General features: G+C 42.2%; 1 protein-coding gene across 1 annotated transcript in view; it reads right to left on the reverse strand.

The window, feature by feature from the left end:
- Positions 1-4,235: 4,235 nt before the first annotated feature.
- LOC110302323 (beta-galactosidase-1-like protein 2) overlaps positions 4,236-24,292 on the reverse strand; it is a 33,268-nt gene continuing 13,211 nt past the window's right edge. Inside the window, exons 7-20 of the mRNA XM_085828232.1 lie at positions 22,913-22,994; positions 21,870-21,934; positions 20,564-20,648; positions 19,635-19,772; positions 18,251-18,331; positions 17,583-17,689; positions 14,464-14,610; positions 9,658-9,726; positions 9,110-9,197; positions 8,277-8,364; positions 7,712-7,823; positions 6,945-7,061; positions 6,796-6,859; positions 4,236-4,255 (exon numbers count right to left, since the gene is read on the reverse strand). Coding sequence (XP_085684358.1) covers positions 4,236-4,255; positions 6,796-6,859; positions 6,945-7,061; positions 7,712-7,823; positions 8,277-8,364; positions 9,110-9,197; positions 9,658-9,726; positions 14,464-14,610; positions 17,583-17,689; positions 18,251-18,331; positions 19,635-19,772; positions 20,564-20,648; positions 21,870-21,934; positions 22,913-22,994 — 1,263 coding nt within the window. The remainder of the gene's footprint in view (positions 4,256-6,795; positions 6,860-6,944; positions 7,062-7,711; positions 7,824-8,276; positions 8,365-9,109; positions 9,198-9,657; positions 9,727-14,463; positions 14,611-17,582; positions 17,690-18,250; positions 18,332-19,634; positions 19,773-20,563; positions 20,649-21,869; positions 21,935-22,912; positions 22,995-24,292) is intronic.

Below are 24,292 nucleotides of genomic sequence, written 5' to 3' on the forward strand. Positions count from 1 at the left end.
TTCCTCTCTGGAAAACACCCTCCCCCAAACCCTTACGCCCTACCCCTGCTCACCAACCCACCCACTTCTGCTTCCTGGCCCTGGCATTACCCCACACTGGGGCATAGAGCCTTCATAGGACAAAGGGCCTCTCCCCCCATTGATGTCCGACTAGACCATCCTCTGCTGCATATGCAGCTAGAGCCATGAGTCCCACCATGTGTGTTCTTTGGTTGATGGTTCACTCCCTGGGGAGTACTGGCTAGTTCATATTGTTGTTCTTCCTATGGGGCTGCAAACCCCTTCAACTCTTTAGGTCCTTTCTCTAGCTTCTTCATTGGGGACCCTATGCCCAGTTCAGTGGATGGATGTCAGCATCAACTACTGTATTTGTCAGACACTTGCATAGCCTCTCATGAGAGAGATATATCTGGCTCCTGTCAGCAAGTACTTGTTGGAATCTACAACAGTGTCTGGGTTTGGTGATTGTATATGGGATGGATCTCCAGGTGGGGCAGTCTCTGCATGGTCATTTCTTCACTCTCTACTCCACACTTTGTAACTCCTTCCATGGATGTTTTGTTTCCCCTTTCTAAGAAGGAACAAAGTATCCACACTTTGGTTTTCCTTCTTCTTGAGTTTCATGTGTTTTGTGAATTGTATCTTAGGTACTCTAAGTTTCTGGGCTAAGATACACTTATCAGTGAGTGCATATCATGTGTGTTCTTTTGTGATTGGGTTACCTCACAGATGATATCCTCCAGATCCATCCATTTGCCTAAGAATTTCATAAATTCATTGTTTTTAATAGCTGAGTAGTACTCCATTGTGCAAATGTACCACATTTTCTGTATCCATTCTTCTGTTGAGGAACATCTGGGTTCTTTCCAGCTTCTGGCTATTATAAATAAGGCTGCTATGAACATACTGGAGTGTGTGTCCTTATTACAAGTTGGAACATCTTCTGGGTATATGCCCAGGAGAGGAATCGCTGGATCTTCCGGTAGTACTATGTCCAACTTTCTGAGGAACCTCCAGACTTATTTCCAGAGTGGTTGTACCAGCCTGCAATCCCACCAACAATGGAGGAGTGTTCCTCTTTCTCCACATCCTTGCCAGCATCTGCTATCACCTGAATTTTTTATTTTAGCCATTCTGACTAGTGTGAGGTGGAATCTCAGAGCTGTTTTGATTTGCATTTCCCTGATGACTAAGGATGTTGAACATTTTTTTAGGTGCTTCTCAGCCATTCAGTATTCCTCTGTTGAGAATTCTTTGTTTAGCTCTGTACCCCATTTTAATAGGGTTATTTGATTTTCTGGAGTACATCTTCTTGAGTTCTTTGTATATATTAGATATTAACCCTCTATAGGATGTAGGATTGATGAAGATCTTTTCCCAATCTGTTGGTGGTCTTTTTGTCTTATTGACAGTATCTTTTGCCTTACAGAAGCTTTGCAATTTTATGAGGTCCCATTTGTAGATTCTTGATCTTACATCACAAGCCATTGGTGTTCTGTTCAGGAACTTTTCCCCTGTGCCCATATGTTCAAGGCTTTTCCCCACTTTCTCTTCTATAAGATTCAGTGTATCTGGTTTTATGTGAAGGTCCTTGATTCACTTGGACTTAAGCTTTGTACTAGGAGATGAGAATGGATAAATTTACCTTCTTCTACATGTTAACTGCCAGTTGAGCCAGCACCATTTGTTGAAAATGCTGTCTTTTTTCCACTGTATGGTTTTGGCTCCTTTGTCAAAGATCAAGTGACCAGAGGTGTGTGGGTTCATTACTACACAGTTTTTATCACAATTGTTCTGTAGTACAGCTTGAGGTAAGGGATGGTGATTCCCTCAGAAGTTCTTTTATTGTTAAGAATAGTTTTTGCTATAATGGGTTTTTTGTTATTCCAGATGAATTTGGAAATTGCCCTTTCTAAATCTATGAAGGTAGTGTTGAAATTTTGATGGGGATTGCACTGAATAAGTAGATAGCTTTTGGCAGGATGGCCATGTTTACTGTATTAATCCTGTCAATCCAAGAGTTTGAGAGATCTTTCCATCTTCTGAGATCTTCTTCAATTTCTTTCTTCGGAAACTTGAAGTTCTTATCATACAGATCTCTCAATTGCTTAGTTAGAATCACACCAAGGTATTTTATATTATTTGTGGCTATTGTTAGGATGTTGTTTCTCTATTTTCTTTCTCAGCCTGTTTATCCTTTGTGTAGAGGAAGGCCACTGATTTGTTTGAATTAATTTTATATCCAGGCACTTTGCTGAAGTTGTTTGACAGGTTTGGGAGTTCTCTGGTAGAATTTTTGGGGTTGCTTATATATACTATCATATCACCTGCAAATAGTGATATTTTGACTTCTTCCTTTCCAATTTGTATCCCCTTGACCTCCTTTTGGTGTCTAAGTGCTTTGGTTAGAACTTTGAATAGTATATTGAATAAATAGGGAGAGAGTAGGCAGCCTTGTCTTGTCCCTGATTTTAGTGCCATTGCTTCAAGTTTCTTTCCATTTAATTTGATGTTGGCTGTTGGTTTGCTCTATATTGGTTTTGATATGCTTGGGTATGTGCCTTGAAGTCCTAATCTTTCCAAAACCTTTAACATGAAGGATGTTGTATTTTGTCAAAAGCTTTTTCAGCATCTAATGAGATGATCATGTGATTTCTTTTTCCTTTGAGGTTGTTTATATAGTGGAATACATTGATAATTTCCCCATATTAAACCATCCTGGCATCCCTGAGATAAAGCCTACTTGGTCATCATGAATGTTCATTTTGATGTGTTCTTGGATTTGGTTTGTGAGAAATTTATTGAATAGTTTTGCATTGTTATTCATAAACAAAATTGGTCTTAAGTTCTCTTTCTTTGTTGGGTCTTTGTGTGGCTTAGGTATCAACGTAACTGTGGCTTCATAAAATGAATTATGCAGTATTCCTGTTTCTATTTTGTGGAGTAGTTTGAGAAGTATTAGGTCTTCTTTGAAGGTCTGATAGAATTCTGCACTAAACATAAATTCTGAACATTTTTGTTGTCGTTGTTGGGAGACCTTTAAACTAAATTCTGGACACTTTTGTTGTTGTTGTTGTTGGGAGACCTTTAATGACTGCTTCTATTTCCTTGGGGTTGTTGAACTGGTGAGATGGTTTATCTGCTCCTGATTTCACTTTGGTACCTGGTATCTGTCTAGAAAAATTATCCATTTCATCTAAACTTTCCAGTTTTGTTGAGTATAGCTGTTGTAGGATCTAATGATTTTTTTTTAAATTTCCTCAGTTTCTGCTGTTATGTCTCCCTTTTCATTTCTGATTTGGCTAATTTATATACTATCTGTGTGCCATTTAGTTAGATTGGCTAAGGGTTTATCTATCTTTTTTATTTTCTCAAAACAGTTCTTAGTTTTTCTGATTCTTTGTTTCTAATTGGTTGATTTCAGCCAATTGGTATGTCCCTAAGAGAATTTTGTCTGGCATTTAATAAACATACAATGATTTATCTAGTAATTATCTGGTCCAAAGGAAACTTCATTTTCCCAAATTCCAAAAGGCAGAAGGGACAAATTATTATCTGTGGTTTCTATTAGCATATCAAGCTGTATGCTGGCCTCCAGGTTCCCTCAGTATCACAAATACATGTGTGTTACAGATTTCAAAATCCTTTCCAGGACCATCTTAGCCCTTCTCATCCACTCTCCTCCCCTAAACTTCCTCAACTCAACTCACAAGCTTATTTCCCTTCAGGTACTCATTTACCTTATAAACCTGCTTCTTTGAGTATTCATTGTCATTGTCATTCTCTCTCTTCCCTCCCCTCTCTCTTCCTCTCTTTCCCCCCTCTTACTCTCCCTCTGTTCTCTCACACTCCATCTCTCTATGTTCTGTTCCTGCTTCTTTCATAGTCAAGTCCAGACTTATGGCAATGATAGCTCTCTGTCTCTCTGTCTCTGTCTGTCTCTCTCTCTCCCCCTTACTCATACCATAAAGCAGTGATACCATCAGTCTGTACAAGAATACATTCTGACTCAATGTTTCTTTCTGTGTCATTTTATATATTTGTCTATTAGTCTTTGTGTGTGTGTTTAGGCTAAAAAACCTGGTGGCTGTAGCCAAAGTCCTATTAGACATTTATCTACCATGAGGTCCACTGGGACAGCAAAGAAAGAAGGCAAATGCTTCCTCTGGCTCGCTCTGTGTGAGTTTAGGTGTCTACTCTTATTGGAGCTGTCAGGAGGATATCAGTTACTTTTCTCACTGCTCTGACAAGGTACCTGGTGAAAACAACTTAAAGGTTTTATGTTTATGTTTATGTTTGAGGGTACTGTACATCATTCCAGGGAAAGTACACCCATTAGAATTGACTTTTGCTGTATCATCAGGAGCATGAGACGACTGCTCATATGTGCACAGTCAGAAAGCAGACAGAGGGGTGAACTCTTGCTCCATTTTCCTCTGTATGCAATCAGTGACCCCAGTACATATCATGGTACTGTGGTGGTTAGTGTTTATTGTTAAGTTGACAGAATCTACAATCATCTGGGAGATAGGCCTCTGTACATGCCTGGGGGCAGTTATCTTGATTATGTTAATTAATATAAGAAGAGATATCTTGATTGTGGGAGGAATCAATCTCTGGACAGAGGATGCTAAGTTTATAAAATGCAGAATGGATACTGAGTCTATCATGATTGCATTCATTTCTCTCTGTTTCTTTTTGCTTTCTTGCTTGTTGTTTGTGTTTGTTTCTTTGCTTTGTTTTGTATTTTTTGTTTGTTTGTTCTGGTTTTGAAACAGGATATCTCTACATAATGCTGGCTGGCCATGGAACTCATTATGTAGATCAGGCTAACCTCAAACCCATAGAGATTCACCTTCCTCTGCTTCTTGAGTGCTGGAATTAAATGTGTGCACTACTATCACTATGCTGGCATATCTGCATCTTGTCTGCAGATGAGATGTGACCAGCTGTTTCAAGATCCTGGTGGTTGGACTTCCCTGCCATGATGGACTGCACCTGTTAGCTGTTCTCTCTAAAGTTGCTTTTGTCAGGGCAGTTTGGAACAGCAACAGGAAAAGAAACCGAGACAGGTGTTACCCTGTTGTGAGTGACTCTCCTCCAAGCTAAGGAACTGCCATCTTAATGAGTTAGGTTGTACCCTCTTGTAAAAGGATGGTCCCATTTAGGCTTCTGGACTATTTGTGCTCTTCATGGAGGGGTACCAGCGGCTCTCTACCACCTGTTACATGCAATTCTGTATAATTGCTCATGACTTTGGGGAAAGACTATAAAGGGTATATTGGCAAAGGAAGACCAGGGGAGGGGTGTTCCATGAGCTATAAAGAAGCCCTCATTCTGCTTAGTAAAGGCTTCCCAGGAGCATCATGAAAGGGCAATGTCCACACCCCAAAGTAATTCCTCACCAGTGGTCTGAAAGGAAGACCAATAAGCTTACTGGTTCCTTAGAGTAAACCACTGGAAAAATAAAGGAAAACATCATTGACTCTAAATCCAGAAAGCATGTATGATAGCTGCCTGTCACTGCCTGCGGTTTCTGATTTATTTATTTATTTGGAAACACACCATTTGTTTCCACTTCAGATTTACACTTGCAATGCCAATTATTCTACACATCTTCTTGCTTTTTTATCCCATTTTTTTTCTGGTCAAAGAGCTTTTAACAGAAGAAACAATGCAAAGAAAGTGTACAGTAAAGCCCATTTTGTTGTGAGCGTCAGAAACAGGTGAGCTAATGTATCAAAAACTGAGTTTGCCATCAAGTGAGGAGGTGGATGGTGGAACCCAAGCCTGGCAAGGGTGGAAAATGAAGCGAGTGTAGATGCACCTATGGGTCAGAACTGATGGATTACTCCCAGTACCAGTGCAGATGGGATTCTATCTTCTAGCTTATATCACATTTCTTGAGATTCAATATCCTGAAAAACAAAATCTGATTAGCATACTGTGTGCTACATCTCCATCCCAAAGAGGGTAAAACTGTGACCTATAGGACCTAGAAAGCGTGCTCACAAGGCCCAAAAAGACTGTACTGAAGTGAGACAAGAGAGTTTCCATAAGGCTCTCTGGGGCTGGGTTGTGGCTCAGTGACAGAACACTTGCATGGAAGTGGGTAAGGGAGGTAAATGGGTAAAGCCGAGGGTAAGGGAGGAGTGTCAGAGCACAAATGATCATCTGACTCTTACTACCAAAAAAGGCCCGACGAAGGCTAGGTACCCAGAAAGTAGCTGCTTGGTAAGTACAAATATAGATTCTCTGCAATTTGGGCCTGATGTTCCATGCATTCCTTAAATTTCTAGTGGCTAAAGGGCACTAGAAAGAGCACCTGGGAGTTCTCTAACACAGCAACCTGAGAAAGAGTCATAGGGAGGAAGTTCATTTTAGAAAAGGTTAGAAGTGGAAGATGCTGAGGTTGACTCGCAATGAGACTTGGACCCAAAACCCAGTGGGACCATCAGAAAGGAAGACCAAGGGATCTGGATGAGGCTGCTAGAGGACTAATTATGTCATCTTAAAATGGGAGGGATGAAAAAAAAATCATCTGCCGGGCAGTGGTGGCCTGTAATCTCAGTACTTAGAAGGTAGAGGCAAGCAGATTTCTGAGTTCAAGGCCAACCTAGTTTACAGAGTGAGTTCAAGAACAGCCAGGACTGCACAGGGAAAGCTTGTCTCAAAAAACCAAAAAAAAAAAAAAAAGAAAGAAAGGAGGGATGAGGGAGGGATGAATGGAGCTGTGTAAGCATAATCGAAAGTTCATCTTCTGTACAAGGGCTAAAGATGTTCCCAGATGCATACCTAGTTGAGCCTTGTTTGAAAAGTGAATCTTTACGTCACCTTTCAATTCCTCAAACATTATGATCTACACAAAGAAGAAAGAAAATCAGTCAGATGATTCAAGTCCTCCCTCTGAAGTCAGAGCAGAGTTCAAAGAAAGTGGAATTCACCTTATTAACTCCAGGTTGAAGCCAGGAGCCAGGGACAAAGACAGTGTCCTGGGGGCCAATGTTCCAGTATCGTCCTAGGCTCCTTCCATTAATGGATATGACACCTTTTCCCCAGCCCTGAAAAATATTGTGATGTTTCAGGATCTAACTTCTAGATGAAAAGCTTTCTATCATAACAGTAGACCCCTATCCCAGTGACACACCAATCCTTAGCATAGACCAAGACAGGATGGATTAACAATGAGAGCCATGGGTGGGATGGTGATCTTCAATCTGTGCCACTGCCTTGCTTTGAAGGCAACTCAGCATCAGGCCTCAAGGAAGAATCTAATTCCATCTCATTTCCCCAGGTCTGACCTAAGCCAGCAGAGGGAATGCCCACTTATAATTCAGTAATCATCAAAATACTCAAAGTGTAGAATGTTGTGAATGGCAGCCAAGGTGCCCTGGATGACATGCCACTGGTGGTGAACTCATCACAGTGGTAGAGGTCTCTATATCCAGGGTTATATGTGAGGACTAATGAGTCACACTCACTAAATCCCTGCTACAGTGCATGCACCAGCCAGGCTCACTGGTCATTGCCTCTATTCACTTTCCTTGCCCTATCCTAACAGTCCTCAGAGAGGAAAGCCTTCAGGATGACTGTGACTTGGGGTAGTTTGGCTTCCTGCCACAGGATAAGACTGGGGGTGGGGGGGGGGCTTTATCTTTAGGTTCTTTGGGAGGGGGCTGGGGCCCATAAACAGAAGAAAAATGGCACTAACTTGTATTTTCATGAAGGTGCCCTGGGGAGGATCCCCCGCTTTCAAGTAACTGAGGAAAAAGGCAGGTCCCTGGACTTGGCTTGTCACCCTTTGCCAGGAATTGGGAAATTCCCTAAGAGAGAATCGAGAGCCAGTGAGAAGCTGTACTTTTCTTTTAACATGCCACCTGTGGCCTCTGATGTTGGCCTTTTCTATGAATGCTGCTGCCACCCGACCCCTGCTGTGGTAGCAGCTATACCCTCAGATGCGTGAAACAGCAGGTTTAACCAGTGGACGAGGGACAGTCACTACACTGCTGCTAGACAGCTGGGAAGCTTGCATCATTTCTCTGAGTACTCAGGACTTTTTAAAAAATGTTTCCCCCTGATCAGAAAACCAAAGGATGAAGTCACCTAGAGACCTCTGGGCATGCTTCCAGCACTGCATGTTCGCTTCTTTGTGTTATATTTTATTTTATTTTGTTTATCTGCAGGGTGGTAACTAAACTAAGTGCCTCACACATGCTGGGTAAAATCCTCCACCACCCTTACCTAACCTTTAATTATCCTGAAGGCAAGGCACCCACCTTTGTATGAATATATTTTTCATTTCCAGGCTGTAGATTTTAAATGGTCTCAGTGGAGACTTGTCTAGATAGATGTCCCCAGTTAAACCTATGGGGTGGGAATGAGAGGGATTATGAAGGAGGCAAGAAAGACAGAAGGATGCTCAGGCTGTAGTCAGGGACCTCCCTGAAGGAAGGTGTTTTCTGGGTCTCAGCTGGCTAGAAGGTTTCTATAACCTCCCATGGGCCCCTCCCTTCCCCTCATTGGTGCTGAAGATTGACCTGGCAAGGCTTAATAGGCTTCAAGCATGCTAGACACGTACTCTACCAGTAAGCTACCTAAGTCCATGTCCTACTCAGGCATTATCCTCAGAAGTGTACACTCAGAAAAGGTGCCTCACAATCCACATTAACAGCACAGAATCATGGCAGCTGCTACAGATCTGGCCAACACGAGGCTTCAGGCTAGCTTGAATACTCAGGTTTGTCAAAGCACTTAAGATAGAAAAACAGTGTGTGGCTCTGCTCAGGAGTACTGGGCCCAAGCAGAACACGCATAAGCCCTGGGATCCTAGAAATGAAGACCAAGAGAGGAACGCCAACCAGGGACGTCACCAGAGCTTTCTCCTGCTGGTATCCCTTTCAAACCCTTTACCAACGTGTGTGGCAGTGTGGTGGGTCTTGCCTAGCAACTACACAACACAAAAATATCAAAGTTTCTCTACAGTGATGTTTCACACCAAGAGAGTATGCTCTCTTTCCCAAACACACGCCTGTCCCCAGCTGCCCTAGGCCTGAGGAAGAGCAGTAGCAGTTTGGCTACCCTATCTCAGCTTCTTTCTTCGGGAGCCCACCTTTTCTCTCCTTGTTGATATCCTGCCCAGAAGTGAGTCGGCCTTGGTTCTCCACCAGGATCCTGAGAATCTGGCTTTTCTTGGAGAGCTATTCAACACAGACCAGAGTCAGCATCACTTGGCACCTCCCTTAGACCTCCCAGGCCTCCCTGGAGCTCGGACAGTAGATGAGCAGGTGGCTTGCAGACTTTAGGCCTCAGAACCCTGTAGGTCTCTAGCTATGGGATAGGCAAGCCCTAGTACCCCAGCTTGCCCCCTTTCTTTCCAGAAACAGGCACCATAACATTTAAATAAGAACACTCTTGGGACTGGGAACCAAGCCAGAGTGCTCAGAACAGGGAATCCTCAAGGGGGAGTGTGGTACTCACTCAAAGAACATTCACCAGTACCTCCAAGATGTATATATAACCCTCCCTGCGATTGCTGGGCTGCTCTGCATGGAGCAAACCAAGGGCAGAGGGAATGGAAACAATCTATAACAAGGTCTCACTAACTCTTAGGCCCAAGCCTAGCTGGAACTAGAATGTTACACATTAAATGTTATATACATCTTTGTAAAGAAGCAGCTCACTGTTGGATTGATCCAGGAGTCCTACATAGATGTTATCCAAAAACACCTGCCAGAGAAAGAAGAGACATGTTAGGTCCTCATAAAAAAAGAAAGAAAGAAAGAAAGAGAGAGAGAGAGAGAGAGAGAGAGAGAGAGAGAGAGAGAACAAAAGAGAGAAAGAAAGAAAAGAAAAGAAAACAATATTGAAAATGCAAGCCGGGCATGGTGGCGCACACCTTTAATCCCAGCACTTGGGAGGCAGAGACAGGGGGATTTCTGAGTTCGAGGCCAGCCTGGTCTACAGAGTGAGTTCCAGGACAGCCAGGGCTACACAGAAAAACCCTGTCTCGAAAAACCAAAAAAAAAAAAAAAAAAAAAAAAAAAAGAGTAAAAAACAGAACAAGACCAGAGGTAGAATGAACTCCATGTCCCCCAGTACTGCATAGACTCTGGAGTTCACAAAGAACAGGTTAAAGTAATACAATGAGAGGATGCACAGAATGCAGCCTGGCATAGAACCCTCAATGAAAACTGGACCCTAGATCAACCCTAGAGCAAGTAGGGAACAATGTTTAAAAGACCTGCAGGAAACTAGAGCAGAAGGAAGGTAAGAATTAATAAACATCAAGGAAATGATGGCAAAGGGAAGGAGAGGAATTAAGGGACAACAACTGTTCTGTGTGTATCTGCCTTATCCCAAGGGTTTAACATTTCAAGGGGTTCAATTCTTCTACATGTTCCCAAGTTGTGTCTGGAGAGCCTCGTGTTTGAACTGATTTTAGAGATGATTTGCGTGTAATGCCCATGCTCCCCCATCCCACCCCTTGCCCCTGCCTCTTTACTATTACTTACTCTGCTGGTAGTGTTTTGTCAGCTTGACAAACTAGGGTCACTTGGGAAGAGTCCCCCATCAATTGAGAAAAAGTCTCGGAAAGATTGGCCTGTAAGCAAGCCTGTGGGGAATCTTATTAATTCATGATTGGTATATGAGGGCTAAGGCCCTGAGGGTGCTTCCACACTTTGCCAGGTGGTCCTCAGTTGTATAAGAAAGAAGACTGAGTAAGCTGCAGGGAGCAAGCCAGTTCTTGCCTTGAGATTCCCACAATGATGGACTGTAGTCTGTAAGCCAAATAAACCCTTTCCTTCCCAAAGCTGTTTTGTGTCATGGGGTTTATGGCAGTAACAGAAATGCAAACTAATAGGCCTATTATATTGATTAACCACTAGATAAACCACCCAGCAGACTTGTACTACTCAGGCAAGACCACATAAGAATAATTTGCTTCCTAGATTAATTAATTTAAATCATGTAAGGGAATTTTCCCCTAATTAATTGATTGGCTAATAAAGACAATAAGAAGCTAATCGCTGAGTGAAAAGAAGGAACTGGGCCATCCAGGCCTGAGAAAGGAAGAGATTATGTGGGAGGAAGAAACGACCTTTTTTAATGGTGAGGCAGGAGTGAGAGGAGGCAAGATGTAGTCAGAGAGAATTGTCAGACCCGGTGGCGACCTCCACTACTGGAAGATTTGAGTTGAGTATGATATATTCCACCCGCAGTGGTTGTGTCATCTGTTGATTTTAAACTTAGGATGTCTGGGGTTTTCCATTCGCAGCGACTCAGGTGGGCAGGAGGGAGAGAACATAGCTGGAGCAGAATTTGGCCAGGCTTTGGAAGGGGAAGATTGGGCAAAGGAGAGAGAAGCAGAGGAGAGGTAACCACAGCAGAGTGTAGGCTGGTGAGAGCTTGCCCACAGCTGGCCATGGGGTGGTAGTCTGGCAAGAGAGCAGCCTCTGAGCTTTGCAGAGGCAGAGCTGGCATTTTGAAGAGAGGCCTTGGCTAGGAGAAACACACTGTCTCAGTCTCGGGCTATGCACCAGGCTAGGAACAGAGACTGCCAATGTTGGCGCATAGCCAGATTTAGCCTGGATCAACTTTTAAAACTACACACTACAAAAACACAAACATTATTTATTTACTTTTTTGTTGTTGTTATTTTGTTTTGTTTTTCAAGACAGGGTTTCTCTGTATAGCCCTGGTTACCCTAGAACTCACTGGAGACCAAGCTGGCCTCAAATTCAAAGATCTGCCTACCCCTGCCTCCCAAATGCTGGGGTTATTAGCATGCACCACCACTGCCAGGCTGAATCTCAATTTTTCAAGTGTGATTTGGCTAGGAAGCCATAACAATAAAAATCCTTAAGAATCAACAAAAGTATTCTTAATGTAAGATTACCAGAGTCTAATCACAGAAGTTATATGTCTTATGGTCATTTATTGAAAGCCAGCTTTTTAAATGTCTTTCTGGAAAACAGGTTGCCCAGTATCAAGAGCCCCCAAAATAATCACAATATATTGGACCATAACCATGATGCTGAGATCAGACTGCTGTGGAAGAACAAGCCACATCCAGGCTGCCAGTGGCTTGTGGAGTCAACTGGAGGCAAGAAGTAGGATAAAGTGTTTATATTAGCCAGAAGACCCAGGACACTCTGAGGGGTGACAAGGAAGAGAAGAGGGTAGAGTGATGGGAAGGTCTGAAGCAGGAAGACCAGCTGTACATTTTCAAAAGAAGAAGCAAGACACTGACTAAGACAGCAGAAGCCTGCAGGTAAAAAGGGTGAGAAGTACTACATCACACAGGGTCCAGGTGAAAATACAGAACAAAGAAAAGGTAGAAGGAACATGTGAGCAGAGATTATATGCAGGAAGCTGTGTGTCCATGAGCAAATCCAAGGCTGACTTAGGAAAGCAACCGTGTGCCCTGGGAAAGGGGTCTAAAAGGCTAATGGAATATATGCTAAGTACAGATAAATGTAGGCCACATTGCAAGAAAGATGTCTCTGCAGAGAAAAAAATGGAGGGAGAGGGGCTGGAGCCACAAAGATAGAAGAATAAGATCAGCTCTGATGGTTCACACCACAGTTCCCACATTCAGGAGCAGAGGCAAGTGGATCTCTGTGAGTTTGAGGTCATCCAGGACTACACAGTCTAGGCTCCATCTAAAAAATAAACAAACAGTAAACAGAAGTACAGGTTGAGTAGTGTTTGTCCAAAATGCTTGGGGCAGAATAACTTTATTTGGGAGGTTTTCAGAGATTGGATTACTATAGATTTTAGAAGTTGAACATCTCCAATTTAAAGAACAAATGCACAAAATTACATCATCATAGTACAAGAAGTTGCCATGTAGGCTGCTGGAGGGGAGGGGGAGAGTCATCAACAGAATTATTCATCTGAGAACCCTGTGAGCTAAAATAATGACCACCATGGCAAGATATGCCCATGAGTGCAATATTGGCATGAATATAATGCGGGGTGGGGGTATACAATTGCTTTCTGGTTGGATTTAAGTCCTGCTCCAGAGGAGGAGACATATCTGCTACTATAAATCTGGTGAATAATCCATGGTTGAGGAGCACACAGGTCCCAGAGGTAAACTATTCTTCTGATAAATGGACCCAGTATCAAACTGTCCTCTAAATCCATATCTCACTACTCATAGGTTAGCGTAGGTCTCAGTGCTCATCAGAGAAGTTTCTTCACGCAGTGGACAATGGTTGCACAGAGAATAAGTATTTGTGGATTCCATGGCCACAAACAGGGCATCCATATCATTCTTCACCCAAAACTTAGGGATCATCTTGGGAGAGTGGATGACAAAATTCTAAGAGCCAGAGGTCAAGGGAACCAGACCAAAACATTGTCCCTTAGACGTGACAAGATTGCTGCACTCATGAGCTCACAGCAGCTGTAATTGCCTACAGAAGACCTAAAGATGATCAAGCCAGTCAATATTCTAGCATGGGAATGAGAGAAGTTCAAAGGAGCTATTAACAGTGGATAGCTTCAAAGGATTGATAAAATAGACTATTTTTTAAAGTAAAACAAAACAACCCCCCCCCAAAACTCTGAAATTGTGTGTGTGTGTGTGTGTGTGTGTGTGTGTGTGTGTGTGTGTGCTGGGGTGCACATACACATGCATGTGCCTGTGGAGGAAAGGGGTTGACATTGTGTATCTCCAGTCACTCATCACCTTATTTTTTAAGGTAAAATCTCTTTAATGGAACTTGAGCAAGCTGGTTTGACTGGCTGATCATTGAGCTCCTAGGATCTTCCAGTTGTTAGTCCCCTGAGCTGGTATGACAGACATGTGGGACCATGCTTGACTTTTTATATAGGTGCTGGGAATCTGAGATAAGGTCCTCAGATTTGTGCTGCAAACACTTTACCCTCTGCATTATCTCTCCAATTGCACCTGAAATTTTTTGAGCATTGTCATATTTTCACTGAGCATCTTAGGCTTTGGACTAGGAATACCCGATCTGAAGTCTTGGGGAAAGATGATATAGAAAAGATGAAGAGAAAAAAAAAAACCCTTAGAAGAGCTTGTAACTTGGAGTGGGATGGAACCTTCAGCTTCTGCACTGAGACTTCCCAGTTGTACCTTTCCTTAGGATTTTCTATTTGGAACACAGATCTCAGCTAGATTTTTAAGACTTAAATGACAAAAAAAAAGTACTTCTCATATGCTATATTAACATTAGGATTGATACATGATAAATATAGGGACTACTGAAGTACCTCTTGGATTTGAGATCACTACCATCTCCTATAGCATTCAGGAGTATATGCCTAGGGATGTCTATGTATAAAATATTTCACTTAAAGGACAGATAATAATCAACAGCAAAATTTTTTTGGTGGTCAAATGATTTGACTCTCGCACTTAGACATTTACCTCAGTACCATAGGATGATATCAACATACAAGTTCCACTAGGAACTACAAATTGTTCCCTACCTGCCCCCGGTCTCGAATATGACCCCTTGATGTGAGGAGGCCTCCATTGAAGATGACGGTCTCATAAAGTATATACCCAAAGGACTGGCCACTCCCTTCATTCACCCGCAGCTGCTCCATGGATAGGGGCTTGGAAGACTTGGTTGTCTATGGCAAGGATAGGAGTTACAAACATGTTAAAGGCTCAGACTAGAGAAAAGAATCTCAGAACCAAGAACCCATGGCCCACTTCTCTGGGGAAATGATTCCCAACAGCCATGCAAACAGGAATACTGAAGAGGACTACACAAGGACAATCATGTTTAACCATTACATTTAAATTAACTTTTTTGGCTTTCCAACCAATCTCATATTTTACTGCACATCCAGCCAGTGAGTTATTCTTATGATTTAAACAAAAAGCTGAAATCAAGCAAAGCACATGCATTGTGCCATGTGTCTGTAATTAGTAGTTGGGAGTCAGAAGCAGGATTCCTGAGGCATGTAACTAGAGAGATTAGCCAGAATTGATGACTTCCAAATTTGGTGAAGAGACTCTGCCTCTTTTTTTTGTTGTTGTTGTTTTAAGTACAGGATGATCAAGAGAAGCATATGGCACTCTGAGCCTTCACATACATGCATACATATGTGTAAATACATTCACATGCACCCACATACATGTGCCCATATACACACAAACACACAAGCACACACCTCTATACATTATGCATAGAACAACAACAAAAACCCTTCAGAGCCCCTTGGAGAAACAAACTATTCTAAATCTGAGGAGCCACACAGCCTAGATCCTCCAGGAGAACAAAACAACAAAGATGTTGACAGCTCTGGGTGTCCTGTCAAGAAGACACAAGAACCAACCAGAAGGAGTCCTGATGGACTGCAATGGGTCGATGTGAGTGTCAAAGAGACTATGATGGCATACAACAATCTAGATCTTAACTGTTTACTTACCATATAAAGAACCACAGTGGCAAAACAAACAAACAAACAAACCTGCTGAGCCTTTGGAAGACATATAAACCCATTTGTTTGATTAATGAAAATATTTGACCTCATTCTTTTTCTATACAAACTGTACATAAAGGTAAAAAGGTGATGAACACCTTTCTGTAGAACAATTCGAAGAATAAATACAGAGGTAACCGCAGAATTAAAATATTTCCAAGGTGTTTGTTTCATGAAGTGTTGGCTTATTTCATCAACACATGGCTTGTCTTGTTTCATTTCCACCTCAGCCTTCCCACTTTTTACAGAATTCTTTTATTTTATTATTTTACATGTATAGGTGTTTTGCCTGCATGTGTTGGTACACCATGAGCATACAGTCCCTACAGAGACCAGAAGAGGGCGTTGAATCCTCTGGACCTGAAGTTATAGATGTGGTTTAGTGGGTCCTATGGAAGGACAACTATCAGTCTTAACCACTGAGCCATCTCTTGACCTACATGATTATTTGTTGTATTTCTGTACTGTAAACATTCCCAGCATGGTTAATTTCAATGCAATAAGGTCAGTTGCTGCTGAAACCCACTAGGTAAGCAGCCAATGGGAAGGATGAACATGAGCATGTGCACTAGCAGCACCTACACCCACTGACCAGCAAGGGAACTGGATACACAAAAGCACCACAGTAAACTCACAAGCAGAGATGCACAAGAGACAAACACTGGCATGGTGATGCATACATGTAATGCCAGCTCGATGGAGGTCAAGGGAACATCATTAATTTGAGGCCAGCCTGACCTACATAGCAAGAATTTGTCTCAAAAATATAAATGAGTAAAAGCAGAACTAGAAAATATGATGTTAGCTGATAGAGTGTACCGAGTCTGATTCCCACCATAACATAAACCCAAAATGCTGTTGCCTGTCTGTAAGCAGCTCCTTCTGTGTTGCCTGGCTTTGTGTGTGTGTGACACTGTCCTACACAACACTTTCTTGTGCAATCCTAACTCCAGTTCCCAAACACATAGCCCTCTCTGTCTTTATCAATGGACCTTGGAGTGCCTCAGTTTCTCTACCTCAGAATATAGCTGCCATGTCATTTGCTTCTGTTCAGCCTTTCAGCCTTAATACTACTTTGACCAAAGTCTCACGGGACTACTGTGGCTGTCCAACACACAGACAGTATCTCTAGAGCAATGATGATAAATCTCAGTTCCTCCACCTCTGTTGGCTCATTGGCTCTCCAATCTGCTTTTCATTCATTCTTCTTACTCCTTAGACATAAAATTGTCTAGAATGGTATCACCATAATACAGTTCTAAAATATGAATATTTGATGGGTTCTATAATAATAAGCATGCAATGTTTCCTTAGAACACTTTTCAATCTGTATTCCTGGAAACCCTAGGGGTAAGTTAACAGTGGCAATATCCCAAAAAAGGGATAGCTGACTTACAGGGGAAGAAAGTTCAGTGCTACAGAACACCCTAATTAACCTAGTTTATGTTGTATATATTGAACTTAACAATGAGTTTAGAGAAAGCATCCCTCTATTAAAAAGAAAAAGAAAAAAAGACTAAAAATCATTGCCCTGGGTGAAGGAGAGATGTCCTCCCCCATCCTCGCCCCTTGCCACCTACAGCAGGAGGGAGAGCTAGCTGTCCCTGCCCCTTGCCTGCTGCAGCACTGGAGAGCATGGGCCCGCACCTCGGGTAGGCAGCAAGTAGAGCTGGCCCCAGTTGTAGGTGGTTGCTGGTGAGCTTGCCCCAAGGGTGTGAGAGCAGGAGAGAAAGAAAGAAAGAAAGAAAGAAAGAAAGAAAGAAAGAAAGAAAGAAAGAAAGAAAGAAAGAAAGAGAAAGGAAGGGGGAGAGAGGAAGGAAGGAAGGAAGGAAGGAAGGAAGGAAGGAAGGAAGGAAGGATGACTCTTCAAGCTGGATCCTAAAAGGGACTATTTTATTGTTACACAAGTTTAGACCATTTCTTCAAATTTAGTCTAATCTGAGCTCTTACAATTGGTTACCTATTCTCAAGTGTAAAACTTGAAAAGAAACTAAGACTTCTAAGGATTACTTTGGTTCCCTAATCTTCTACTCCTTGGTCTTTGAGCTATCTCTTTATTTCCTATCCCTTTTTCCTAAAGTGATACCATGTGTCTATACCCAAGAAACACCCACCTTAACCAGATTGGGCAGGAATTCCCACAGGGTCATGAAATATAACAATGTCACTGGCTGATAGGCAAACATCTGTGTAGCTTTTGGTTGGACGGTGAAGTGACTATCTGCAATGAAAAGCACACAACTGGCAATCCTAGGATCTATCATAACCACACTGGAAAACACCAAGTTCCCTGCTATCCCACAGCCTCCACAAACGAAGGACCCAGTCATGTAGCCCTAACTTCCTAATTCCAGGAAGAATTAAGGCAGGTATTGAGTACGGGTCCTCTCATATCCTTACACATCCGAGGAAGTACCCTTTATTTTCCTAGAAAAAGGAGCATGGCCATTAGCTCTAGAGAATCTCCTAAATCCCAGCCACATATGCACATGTTTTCACGGTTTGCCCTTTCTTCCTCACCCGAGCCAAGTCATGCTTACTGAACAGTGCAGAAGGGGAGCTGGGGTCTGTAGCTTTGAAAAGTTTTAGAGGATTGCAGGCACAGCCAAGGCCAAACACCATGGTCCTGTGCTGAGCACACAAGAGCAGACTCTGTATCTCATACATTTCCAATGCCCATGACAAAATGCAACAAATTGGGTTTCTCCCCAAAATGTCTCTACTCCCTTATCTCCCCCCGGAGATCACTCTTCAGACTGAAGTTGCTGCTGAGTCTGAATACCTGTAACAGAATGGAAAAAACGTTGAAATTCCCGGTACTGGAGTGTATATTCTCCACCTTCTGACACCAGTGCATTGTAGTCTAAAGAAAACAGAGAAATGTATCATTTCCCCCCAAGAAGACCTTAAGATTGATTGGCTCCTTTCTCCTGAAGAGGGGGAAAAAAAACCAAAACATTAGCAAACTGAGTGGTGGGGCCCCTTTTATGTGATAAGGGAATTTTAAATGTCCATTGGTTCAAACAAGAGGCATCACCTGATGATCATCATGCTTTGATGAGGGTAAGGGATTGTTAACAGGAGGCAAACTGCATCAATCTGTGCAGCTACTATATGTCCCAGCAACAATCCATAACCCTCCAATGCAGCGGCTTATCCTTCCTATCCAATTTCTTTTATTTTTAATAAATTAATACTTCTATTAAAAATTTTAAATTTCTGATCTTCAACACACACTATGAAGGTAATAACAGACAAGCTACATACTGTGAGAAAACATTTACAAAGCGTATACTTGACAAAGGCCTTTTATCCAGAGTTCAGGTTTTTAAAATTTTTCAAAATTGCAAAAAAAAAACAAAAAAGTTGCCCTTTTTAAAGAACAAAAACAAACAAAAAAATAGAACAAAGATATGCATAGATACTTCACCAAAAAAAAAAATTTGAACAAGTGGCAAAAAAAAATTTGAACAAGTGGCTAATCAGCAAATAGAAAGATCTTCAAAGTCATTACTCATTAGGAAGACACAAATAAAAACCATGACACACCTGTCAGAAAAATGACATTTTAAAAAAATCGAGTATGGTAATGACATGGAGGAAAATGAGACCTCATATTTCCAGATGAGCATTAGCTTCACTTCATCCTTAATTTCCTACTTGGTCTCTTGGGAGATTTGGAGGCTACATTCTATGGTGTTCTTAGAAAATCCAAAGCAATAGACTTTGTATAGAACATCTTTTTTATTAGATATTTTCTTTATTTACATTTCAAATGCTATCCCGAAAGTTCCCTATACCCCCCCACTCCCCTATCCATCCACTCCCACTTCTCGGCCCTGGCATTCCCCTGTACTGGGGCATATAAAGTTTGCAAGATCAAGGGGACTCTCTTCCCAATGATGGTCAACTAGGCCATTTTTAAAGCAAGGTTCCATGTAGCAGATAAGCAAGACTAAAGTTACAAACCCATCTGCTCACAAAGCTCCAGAAAACCAAGACCCCGATATCTAGTGGGGTCATAAACAAATACCAAATCCTCAGTTCCCAGCACACATTAAAGTCAAGCCAGCTAAACAGTTCCAGAGAGTTCCCTAATCTTCTATGTTCTAGACTCAATGATGGGACAGCCTAGGTTGGAGATGATTCTAGGGACCAATACTCGCCATAGCTGGTTACTACAGGCTTGTAACCCTCTGAAGACCGAGCTCCACCAATTAAGCCAAAGTTGGTACCGCCTTGGAACATGTAGAAGTTGACGGAGAACCCAAGGTAGAACATCTCACGTATATCCTTCATCAGCACTGTAGAGAGGACAGGGAGAAAGGAGAGACAGAATTAGGATTTAAAAATTCACAGCTCAGAGATTTTCAAATTACCTCGACCTGAAATCTTCAAGATTTGCTTAGAGCTCAGCCCCAGAAAAACATGTTAGATGAGCCAGGACTGACTGAAGTAGTTGGTGGTGTTTGCTTTCAAAATCCAAAGCCACTCATTACTTTTTTCTCTAGGTTTTATACTTGGATGAATCTTTCTTGTTTCTAGCACACAAATTGTGTATATCAAACATTGCTCATGAATTTTTAGGGGCATACCTATTTCCAGCTTACTATTTCTAAAGCACTTACCACCAGCTTCTCACAGTGACTTATCTGAAATGGTGGCAACAGTCACCTTTACCTTCAACTCCATTTAAACCGGCCATCAACAATTCTCCAAGGAGAGCAAAAGAATTAAAATCAGGTGAGCTCACCTACTTCAATACCCAGCACACTTTCATTGTCGTCTTCTGTCTCACTGAACAATCCGTTCTCATTACTTTTCTAGCCTTGGAGAAGTGTGTTTATAATGAAAACTACAGAAACTTAAGTTCCTATTGCAGTGACCCCCCTCCCCCAGGGGTGTTCATGCTCTGTGACCTCTCCTTCTGAGCAGATGTCTAGGAGCCATCTACTTATCCAGACTGATACTTATATGAAACAACATCTGGGAGCCTTGTCCCTAACCCTCAAGGTCACTAATGAGCAAGAAAAGAGCAGCCCAGTGCCACTGCGCTTCTCACGTTTCCCTGAAAAGGTCAGGAAGGAGGACTCACTCTGTGAATCTCCAGTCTGGTGCAGAGTTCCCCATGTGTCAAAAGAGTTGGTTGTATATACCGTCACCAGAATAGGGCTTTTACCCTGAAGGGAAACAAAACAAGTGTTAATTTGGGATGCTCTTTTGCAATTCTGAAGCCCTGAACTGCCTACAAGGGAACTCCGAAGCCCAGAGCTCCCATGTGCCCTTTATCCTTTAACTGAAAGCACCCTGCCAAATCTCAGAGCTCTGAGCCCTATACTCCCACTCTCACATGATCTTCCTGGTCACATACTCTCTCCATGTGGTTTTATTGGTCATCTGTTCCAAGCTTTTTGGGGGGCATGGAGGGAGGACACCTGTCATTTCAATATTTCCCTTTTAATATATCCTAAAAGTAAAAGTTGGAAATTTGTAAAAAAAAAAAATTAGAATCTTTTCATTCCCTTGATGACCAGAGTAGAGATTTAGTAAGAAACACCTGACACAGAAGAAGAATTCAAAATGTTCAATGACAGGGGGTGGAGAGATGGCTCAATGGTTAAGAGCACTGACTGCTCTTCCACAGGCCCTGAGTTCAAATCCCAGCAGCCACATGGTGGCTCACAACCATCTGAAATGAGATCTGACACCCTCTTCTGGGGTGTCTGAAACAGCTACAGTGTACTTAGATATAATAATAAGTAATATTAATGATAATTAATCTTTGGTCTTTGGGCCTGAGCAAGCAGAGGTTCTGAATTCAATTCCCAGCAACACATGATACCTCACAACCATCTGTACAGCTACAGTGCACTCATACACATAAAATAAATAAATCTTTAAAAAAAAATACATAACCCTCTTGTAAAAGACCAGAGTTTAATTCCCAGAACCTACACTGAGTGGCTGACAACTGCCTGTAAGTTCAGGTCTAAGTGCATCTGATGTCTCTGCTCTCTGTGGGTACCTGCATTCATGTGCACATGCCCCCCCCCTCACATGTACACAAATTCAAAGTAAATAAAAATAACTGGCTTTAAAAAATGCTCAATGACCCAGTGGCTACATCAGTAGAAGGATTATGACAAATGCTAGCTTTGAGCAATGTCTTACAAATCAGAGTGAACAAAAGTTAAGGATTATAACTTCCCCAACACTGTGGCCTGTGAACCAAGTGCTCTGCGTTTATACAATTTGAACCTAAATCCACCTAAAATAGACACTGAAGGACACTGCAGATTGTAACTCTAACTAAACTGATTAGTACTAAGATTTTTCTCAATAAGTAAGACAAGAAGTCAAGGGTGGGGCAAGAACAGGCATCTGTTGTGTCTGAAAGGCACCTGAATAGATTTGAGGTCTTCATATGTTTCTTTCTTTATATTCTTCATGTGAACAGTGGCCAGCACTGTGGGTAGGAAGAACATACATGAGAACCTGCTATGACCACACAGGGCAGGGGCAGAAGACCTTCCCAGAGCCTTGTCAGAGTCCAGTCCACACTTCTTGGGCTTATGCCCCCCCTGATTTTACTTCAATACTTCCATAGCCAGAGCTAAAAATGAAGATATGTGGCTATACTTATAGCCACATCAAAACATGCAAAGGAACTTCATACATGGCCTTTCCCTTAGAACTCATAATGATGATCTAGACAGTTAAAATGCAATTAAAATATGCCACACGGCACAAATCAATACATGAAAAGCAAATGAAGAACTTGAGACTCCAAAACTTGACATTTTTGGTTGTGGGGCTCAAACCTTAGAATTCATTCATGCTTGCCTTCTAATTCAGAACACTAGCACTGACTTCCTACTGTAACAGAAAGGGCCACCAATAAGACCAGGGACAAGATCATTGGAAGATAATGGAGCTGAGCAAATTGCTTAGAGGAATAAATGTAGAAATTGTTTCTCAGTCTTGGTCTCTATGAATTCAATTTTTCTTCTTTGAGTACCTGAGGTTGGACCCATGGGCACATGCCAAGCAAATGCTCTACTCGTGAGAAAGTTACCTTCTGACATCCTATTCCCAGTCCCACTTTTATTTTCTGGACTCATTTATTCAGAGAACTGCCAGGGCTGGGCTCATGACAAGGCTACTCTGAAATACCTCCATTCTTTGTTCAATCATGGTCACATGTCAGTGCTGGAGATAACTTTTTCTTGGGCCACAGTTGGACTCAGGGTCAGGCCACTAAAAGTCTGAAAGAACGGAATAACTCTTTGGTCATAATAGCTGCTGTGCAGCAAGACTGGGTCCTACTTCCTTACTTAGTTTTGCACACAAGTCCTCACCACTAGGAAATGGAAAGGTGAAGCATCAGATGGACCTGTGCCTTTCAACTTGGACAGTGTAGAAATATATGCAACCAAAACCATACCGTTTTCCAAGTGGCCCTTTCTTATACTCGCACCATCATCTGCAGTCATGAGGAGCTCATCAATCCCTCTTGACACTAAAGCCTAAGGAGAAATTCAGTAAGGGAAATAGATTGATTGATCCTGGTCACATGAGATTTCTTTTTTTTTTCATTTTTTTATTAGATATTTTCTTTATTTACATTTCAAATGCTATCCCGAAAGTCCCCTATCCGCCCCCCCTCCACCCTTTCTTATTCCTGGCAGTAGAGTAAAAAAAACAAACTATGCCACTGGAAACACCACAGTGAAAAATGGAGAGGAAGGCTTGATGTCTTAGAGTGGCTGGTTTTAGGTGTCAACATGACACAAGCTATAGTCATCAGAGATGAAGGAGCCTCAGTTGAGGAAATGCCTCCATGAGATCCAGCTGTAAGGCATATTCTCAATCATCAATCAATAGGGGGTGGGGGCTAGCCCATTGGATGTGGTGCCATCCCTGGGTTAGTAGTTCTGGATTCTATAAGAAAGCAAGCTGAGCGACTCGGGGTAAGCAAACCAGTTAGCAGCACACCCCTCCATGGCTTCTGCATCAGGTCCTGCCTCTGAGTTCCTGAGTTCCTCCAATGGTGGACTATGATCTGGAAGTATAAGCCAGATAAACCCTTTCTTCCCCAACTATCGCTTTGGTCATGGTGTTTTGTGGCACCAATAGAAACCCTGACTATGACATTCCCCATGCAACTACTTTTAAGTTAAATATATATATATATATATATATATATATATATATATATATATATTCCTGCTTCAGTCAAACTCCTCAACAGCAATTCAAATTCCAAACCTCAAGGGAGAGGCTGAAGGGCAGCTGAATCACCTTTTGCAGTGCTGTCCCCAAAGCACCTCCTGGGGTTGCTCCAAGCCAGAGAGCAGAAACTAGTGTTTCATTCTAAGTGTCTCTGAACTTTCCACCATGATACACAGTTTTCAGTAGTTTCTTTGGTCAGTGGAAAAGGCTGGATTAATCCACCTATGGTGGCACTGTCACTTGCATGAACCTTAAATGTTTCTACTTGAGCCTGGCAGTGGTGGTGCATGCTTTTAATTCCAGCACTCAGGAGGTAGAGGCAGAAGGATATCTGTGAGTTCAAGTGCAGCCTGGTCTACAGAGCTAGTTCCAGGACAGCCATGGCTACCTACACAAAGAAACTCCCCCTTGAGCCCCCCACCCCAGAACCGAAAATAAAGGCCCTATTTTAACTACAAACACTCCAGGGCTCTCAATCAAGACAGACAAAAGACTAAGAAATGTATTTATTTCAGGTGGTGACTGAGGTGGTGGCTGTAGGTTCTAAGACAAGTCAAATGTGTGGCCTGTTATGTCTTTTTGGACCCAAATT

The sequence above is a fragment of the Mus caroli genome, unplaced genomic scaffold, assembly GCF_978045245.1.
Source record: "Mus caroli unplaced genomic scaffold, Mus_caroli_1 scaffold_11, whole genome shotgun sequence".
Taxonomy (NCBI): domain Eukaryota; kingdom Metazoa; phylum Chordata; class Mammalia; order Rodentia; family Muridae; genus Mus; species Mus caroli.